This window comes from Cajanus cajan, chromosome 1 (assembly GCF_000230855.2).
Source record: "Cajanus cajan strain Asha chromosome 1, NIPB_CcT2T_4, whole genome shotgun sequence".
Classification (NCBI taxonomy): domain Eukaryota; kingdom Viridiplantae; phylum Streptophyta; class Magnoliopsida; order Fabales; family Fabaceae; genus Cajanus; species Cajanus cajan.
The window spans coordinates 76,377,000-76,385,150 of record NC_138517.1 but is presented as its reverse complement, the minus strand read 5'-3'; the positions used below and the strand labels follow the sequence as shown (position 1 = coordinate 76,385,150).

The 8,151-nt window shown below is 31.1% G+C and overlaps 1 protein-coding gene across 1 annotated transcript; it reads right to left on the bottom strand.

Moving 5' to 3' along the window:
- Positions 1-5,964: 5,964 nt before the first annotated feature.
- Positions 5,965-7,858, bottom strand: LOC109804029 (xyloglucan 6-xylosyltransferase 2). The gene has a single exon (XM_020365768.3). It carries the CDS (start codon positions 7,768-7,770, stop codon positions 6,403-6,405), a length of 1,368 nt encoding a protein of 455 aa, XP_020221357.1. The 5' UTR covers positions 7,771-7,858; the 3' UTR covers positions 5,965-6,402.
- Between the last annotated feature and the right edge of the window lie 293 nt (positions 7,859-8,151).

The window sequence follows — 8,151 nt, the reverse complement described above, 5'->3', positions numbered from 1 at the left end:
CTAGTGCCAAATTTTCATGCAACAAAATGATGTTCACTTTCTATTCGTGTTGAAGTCGTAAAACAATCTATTTGTTTAACATTTATTAAATTCCTTCGTAAAAAAATTTAATTCAATTTATTTATTATAAAATGTAATAATGATGGATTAAATATATTTTATTTATTTAATTTTATGAATGGATAATAATTTATTCACCACTTCTAAAAATTCATTATATTATAATAAGAATAGTATATTGAATTAAGATTTTTAAAAATTTATTTTAATATAAAAAAATTGACACATATTTTTATGGATGGATAGAATATTCATGAAAAAATTGATAATGAATTGATTGGTTGATTTTTTTTATAGAAATAAATCAAATGGATTGGATTTAAAAATAAATTTAAATGGATTAATAGATTATTTTTATTCAGTTTATTATAATTCAACTTAAATATTACCTAATTCTTCCGTTTGACACCTCAAAATCATTGTGTCACTTATAAAGTGACTAATGCAAGTAGCATTTTCACTATTGTAAGTTTGACGACATGTGAACATATGTTTAAAACAAAGTCTAAGTCCTTTGATTTGATCTATATGTCTTGGGAAAATGTTGAATCCTCCCAAAAGATCAATAGAAAAAGTAGTTGAACCACACATCAATAAATGTTATATGGTAAAATTACTGACAATTGTCAATTTTTAATTAATCGAAGGAAGATTTGGCCATTTTGTGTTAAGGGATACAACATAATTATGTGTTTGCTCAAAATCTATACCTTATTAAGAGATAGACAACAATTCTCCATATCCCATTACTCTTTAGAACTCCCAACTCAACTTGCATGACTTGGTTCCAACATACATACTTGCTAGCAATAGCATAGGTCTTAGGATTAGTTAGTGTAGTGGTAGATAAAGAGAAATGACATTATGAATAAGATAGGCTTCAAAAAGAGAAGAAAAAATGGATACGGGGTAGGTGATACTTAAGGAGGTTAAAAAGGTATGACCAGTTTAAAGTTCGCAAACATGATATGAGAGATATGGTAGTTGATGTGTCTCTTTGATTTCCTTGGCATTTTTTATGCATTATATTGTATAGTTTGTTTGGATATTTCAAAATGTCATTTTTATATAATTAACAGAAATTTATTTTAAATTAATTTTGTGTGTATCTAAGAACTAGATCTTTTGTTATCTTTAATAGTGTCTATATGACTTGGTCTCATATCATTACTTAAAAGATTGAGGTAGTTTTTGAAACTCTTACTATTTTCATACTTTAAAAGGTTTGCTCTTAATACTCTCTTCCACATGTTCATTTCTCTTTCTCACTTTCTTTTGAGTTTATAGGTTTCAACAAAAACAATATTACTAGTTTTGTTACCCCCAACCATTATTGGGATAAGTTTGTTATATCTCAAGGGACTTGTACACCATATGAATAAGTCCTTAAGGATAATGTTAACACACCTTTCACACTAGTTTTGGTTGTAGCTATTTGTGCTCATGAGTACAAAAATGAGTCATGGTTCGTGATCATTCAAGTTTTTGATTTCATAGTTGATCAAAGGGTTATGATTATAGACAACTACACGAACATATTAGTTTTTTTCCTAGCATTAGAATATATATATGTGTTGTATAGTGGCTTTGAATATGTAGTGTTTGATCCAATATGTTGGTTAGAATTTGAATAATGTTATTCATTCAAATGATACATCCAACTACTAGTTTGATGAGTATTGTAGTGGAGTAGGATAGTCTTGTAGAAAGTGACATCTCTTAAGAAAAATATTTATTTGATAATGAGATGTAAGTTCATTCATCCCAACCTTTTAGCCCAAAAAAAATACATTTTTTTACCCTAGGTTCAAATTTAGATATATGGGAATGTCATGTGGAAGTAAAACACAACGATCCAATGACTTTAAAAGTAGTTAAATTTGGTGGGGTGTAAAAGGTTGTAAGGTAGATTATTTTGTAAAATTGGTTTGACAACTTTATTAATTATATAGTTGGCATGAATGACAACATAAGACCAAACGTTTTTTGAAGTTTTCATCGAAAAAAGGTTGTTCTCTATACATCTAATATGTTTTGATTTTTTTTTCTCCACCTTACCATTTTTCTATGGAGTCTCCGCAAAATTTCTCTTAACATATAAAAAAACATCAAGCATGAATTTGAGACCATTATTAGATCTAACAACATTAACACGTGTGTTATGTTGGTTTTCTACCATATTTATAATTTTTTTAATATAATTTTTTATTTTTGGTTTTGCCAGTATAATCAACAAATATATACTATAGTTGTTAAGAATAATGAAAAGATGTTTGTCTGCATAAGGATTAGAATTAAGATAGGACTTTATATATCAAAATGAAACATGGTCTTAAAGCCTTATTCAAACTAAAAAGAAAATGGTACCATTTTTGGTTTATCATAGTAGTAAACATCTCAAATGGACTTTATATCTATTATGATAAAATGCAGTGAGTTTGCATTCCACATAATCTTTCATTAAACAAATGTCCTAGTCTGAAATGTTATAAACCAACTTCTCGTACAAATTTTGATTTTAAGACTAGAGTACATGACATATTCTTTGGGAGAGGCCACCAATTTATATAATCCTTTTAATTTGTTTAGCCAAACCAAACATCCTCTAGGATATAATGCCTTGAACAACACATTTGAATTTGTGAAAAATAATATTGTAAATCTATGTCTTACATAGATGAAATACTGAGATTAGGTTAAAAGAAAAATAAAATATATATAAGGCCTTTTTTTAAGTAAAGGCTAAAAAAGAATATAACAAGTAAATGATAGTTTTGAAATACTAAAGTATCCATTTGACAATCTAACTTTAATAGTTTTGATTTCATTATAGGTCTCAAATGTTTGTAATGATGAACAAATATGACTACTTGCCTCCAAGTAAGCTATCCAAGATGTCAAAGTATTTTATATTAACATTATAGAATTGAAGTGTCATAAAAAATACAATCATCAATTGGTGCACGACAAAAATGATTGTTAATACTCACCTTGTTGGAAGAACAAGCATGATTTGTGTAATTCTCTCATGTTGTTATTGTGTGAAATTTGAGTTTGTTGTAGAGCTATCCATTAATCATCACATTTTATTTTTGATAAATGTCATCCCTCGTTACATTATTTGTTGTCACATTTCCATTCTTCTGGTGATGAGGTGAAAAATTGTGTTTTTTTATAGTAGTTGTTCACTTTGTGCCATTATATGCCACAATATATAAACTTTTCGATTGATATTAAGTATAATAATATATTTATAAATTATCATTGAAACAAAATAGTACTAATTAAATTAAATCTTAAAAAGAAATTTCACATACTTATTTTTTAAAATTATATTTTATTAATGATAAAAACAAATTTATCTTAAGTATTTCTTGAATTTATACCAATTTTAACTAACAAGTTGTTGGTTCGAGTGATATCGAACACAATCCTCTTAAGTAAGTTATCGGATTAGAGTATTGTGTATAGAAAAAAAATGGTTGAGAGGGATGACCTCACTAAAGGTTATCAATTAAGTTTCTCAATGAAGTTAGTGATTAACAAATCTGATAAATACTTCAAACTAATTAACATGGTTACCAAAAAATTATACCAATTTTATCAATATAAACTTCTAATGGCTAAAATAGTCATTTTGCTATCAATTATTTATGAATTATTTTTATTATATATATATATGATGAAATTAATTATTTTTATCGATAATTTTTTCTATACAAATACCTCAAACTAAGAGAAATGCTAACAAAATAAACCATGTGACACACTTTTTTATATACATTCTCTCTTATTGGTTAAAAATTATTAAAAATCCAAAATTTGGTAAATGTACACTTTATTTAATTATTATCTCTTCTAATTTTATAATTTCTAATTAACAAAAATTGATGTGTTAAGAAAAATATGTTGGATAGTGTTTTAACACTCCTTATCAAACTAAAAACTTTACCTTAATGTAAAAACTCATCAAACTAAACACCTTACCTTAATGTGATAAAAGAAAGAGAGAGAAAACTAAAAACCTTGCTTTGAAAAAAAACAAATGAAAGATATACTAGATGAACTAATCACATGATGATTGGAGAAAGTTTAGCACTATATATCTTCATCACAACACGAGGGACAAATTCACAATAGGCAAATCACATGGACCTGTCAGATTTATCCCCCAAATTTTGGTTAATAGAAATTTTATTTAAAAAAAATAAAGCAATTAATTGTTATTTAAATTTGCTCATTTTCGGACAAAAAGACTTGATATTTATCTTGGAAAAAATAAAGAAAAACTATTATTTTTCTAGTATAGTTTTATATTGTAAATTTCACCCTCTCAGTTTAACTCACTTATATATTATTTCTCTTATCACATTACATAATCATCTCCATACACAACTTATTTGTTTATTTTAAGACAAAAAGACTTAATAATTATTTCGGAGAAAATAAAAGAAAAACTATTATTTTTCAAATATACTTTTATATTATAAATATTCTTATAGATTATTTCTCTTATCTCATTACATAATCGTCTTCATACAGAACTTATTATGACAGTACAATTGTTTCTTTTAAGATTTTATAAATCTTTAAATTCGATTTTAAATCAAATCATACTTCATTTTATAAAAAAAATTATTATTTTTAATTTTAAATTGAATTTCATTAATTATTAATATTATGAATACACAATTATTTTTAAATTTAAATTAAATCATATTTTAATTTAAATTCTAACAAAATTCGTTGTCTTAAAAATATTACACTATTACCCACCTTAAAATCACATTAGATGGTATTTTATAAGCTTATATTAATTTACAGAATTCTAGCATTTATAAAATATTTTAAAATGGCTGATGTTCTCACTTTATAAATTATTTAATCACTACAATTAAAAATAAAGTATCTACTAAAAAGTAAGACTATTTTAATAAAATTGTATAAAAAAAATTACACATCTATTGTTGTTCTTAATTTGTAAATAAAAGACTTAAATTCCAGTGAAACAGAGGAGTAATAAAATAATTTTGAGATATATAATTAAATGAATGTCTATATAAATATTTGTTACAAAGATTAAAATGCTAGTATTAGAGTACTTTTATACAAGCACCAAATACAATAATGCATGAAGCAAAGTGAGGTCTTTCTCTGATTATCACCCGAGCCAGTAAAGCTAGAATAATAGAATATATGAAGTAATGTCTACTGTCCAATTGTTATTCAGTTCAAACTTGGAAATGATAATTGCTATGTTATATTACTCGATGTTTGCCACTAAATATGCCGTGAAACCCTGCACCCAAAAATCAGTTACAATTTTTACCACACAACTTTTGAATTAGTATATTTAACGTTGATTGTTATCTACAACATCAAACAATAAATTAACAGAACGACAAAATTCAAAACATCGTAAAACATGTGACAAAAAAATACAATTAACCAAAAGACCAAAATGAAAAGAAAAAAAAAAACCCTACTTGAATAGAACCATGCAAGTGCCAAGAGTGAATGTATTTCAAGATATGATGGAAAAGTGAGAAATAGCAATACATATTGGATTCATTGCCTCCTTCGAAAGCTTTCTTTCTCCAGAGCAAATCTTTTCACACGTAACTCGGGAAGTTAACCTGTCAATATCTAATATCTGTAATGTTATGAATCATAAAATCCTTAGACTATTAGAGGGTGGATCGAATTGATTATCTTTGACAGACACGTTTAAAATCTCTATCTATTAACTTTTCGTTCTAACCAAATTTGTAGAAAAATCTCACTGACAAGTGAGTAGTGACAAGAGATTTTCTATTTTATAACCTAGAAGAAACCGTTACCAACGAGAGATTCCTTCCTCGACCCTTCAACCAACACGAACAAAGATACAGCAAGGACAACAAATTCATCCAAAAAATAAAGAAAGGAATTATTCTCAATTCGATAATTCCTCATCAATCAATTTATCCACAAAATGAACCATCAGAGAGTCCAGGAAGAAAAAACACAGTAGAGAAAGAAAGCTATTTGTTCTTTTAAAAAAATGGCTATAACTCAATAACCCAACAAATAAATTAAAGATTACAATTTTCAACACTATCATCACCATCCGCAACAATGATAGTATAGTGGCAGCAGATGAATGAATATCAAGTAGCAATAGTATGGACTAGGAAAAGGAACCAACATCAACATCACCAAAGTTTGTAACTTGTAAAATACAGTTTCACCTCGATTTTAGTCGCAACGTCAAGGTTTTTGATTTCACCATGACCGTAATTGCAGACGCATCAGCCACGCTTATCTGCAATTCTCCACAGTATTAAAACCCTGACATCACCATCATGAAGAAGAAGGTAGCTTGATAGCTTTGAAAGCAGGGTGAAGCAATCCAAGCTCATCCTTGACCTCAATAGGATTACTACTATCATTCCTCACCCTCTTCACCCTACGACTAGCAAGGGACTTATGAGTGAAACCATACATCTGCAAAATCTGATTATCCCCAAAATTATAAGCCCTATCCATCTGTTTCAAGCACCTCTCCACAGGATAATCCCCAAACTTGCCACAAGGCTTGCACCCCACAAAGTGAGTGACCAAAGGCCACCTATGATCCCCAAGCCCAGGGTGATAATTCTCAATCATCTCCTCATAACGATCCACCAAAATCCCCCAATAGCCGTGCAAGTAATAAGCATTCTCAAGGTAAACCTTATCCCCCCATTTCTCCTTCCCAGTGGCCAACAAATAAACCATAGCAGATTGATCATCAGCCTCAAAAACAGGCCTATTCTTAAGCTCCCTAGTGAGAACTTTCCCTGCCTCATCCCTAATCTTCCCTTTGGGACCCATTGGAGCCCAAGCATCAAGAATATCCAAAGACCATTGACAATTCCTAAGCAAAAAGCTCCCAGTGTTCAAACCAATCCAATTCTTCTCATCATACACCATCTCATTCCAACCATGCATAACAAAGTTAGAATCTTTGTACCTCTCCCATGGCACCTCAAACGCCATGTCGGTGAACATTGCATCACTGTCCATCCACCAGAGGAACTCCACTTCAGGGTGCGACAAAAGAAGCTTCCGAATCAAAGGAAGCTTGGCCCAAAACCCTGCCATCTCAGCATCCAAAAGAGCCATGTTGTAGAAAACCTCAATCCCATGAACTCTACAATAGTCAATCTTGTTCTTAATCGATTTAACAAGGTAGTGGTCCCCGACCGGGTTTTCGCACGGTTTGGGCGACGAACCGGTCACTAAAAGCACACGCGGTTTGTTGGGCCGGATGAAATTCGGATAGTCCGGATTCGCGCGGAGCCACTGGCGGCGCTGCTCGTCCCAGTCGGAGATTTTGGGGCCCAGCGTGTAGGGCGCGTTTGGGTCGCGCTTTTCGTCGTTTTGGAGAGGCTCGTCCACCAGGATCTTCGAGAGATCGAAGGTGGCGTAGTTGTTGGAGTTCGCATCGCCGTTGCTGTTAGGGTTTGATTCGGGCTTCGATTCCTCCAGCACGCGGCGCGCGCGGGCGGCGGAGAGGTGGTGCCGGATCTCGTTGAAGTCCTGCTCCGGCGTGCCGAACTTGCCGGCGCCGATGGTGCCGCGGAGCACGACCAGCGTGAGGAAGAGGCAGAGGAAGGTCACGGTGCTGTGGCGGCACGCGCGCTGCATCTGGCGCACGCGCCGGGGACCCAGGCACCGCTCCAGCATTGTGGCGGGTTCTTCCGCTGAGTTGACTCGGATACCGATTCTAAGAAGAGGAGAGTGAGTGAGAGAGAGAGAGTAGTGGAGAACGCGTCGGTCTTATTAGATCCTTAAAATGTGTCCGGAGAGACCTTGTCGGTGGACGACAAGTGTTATGTTTTTTTTTTTTTTTTTTAAATTAATTATCACTAACATCTGTCGGGTCAAAAAGAAAGGCCAGTAAGTAGTAACACAATTTTTTTTTTATGTCCTATTTTATTATTTTTAATTAATTTTAATTAATAAGAATTAGTGTATTATAAAAAAATTATTATTTAATTGTACTATTAGTAAAAAAAAAATCTGAAATTACGTGTTTATCTATATTAGTAGAAGAGTTACATAAAT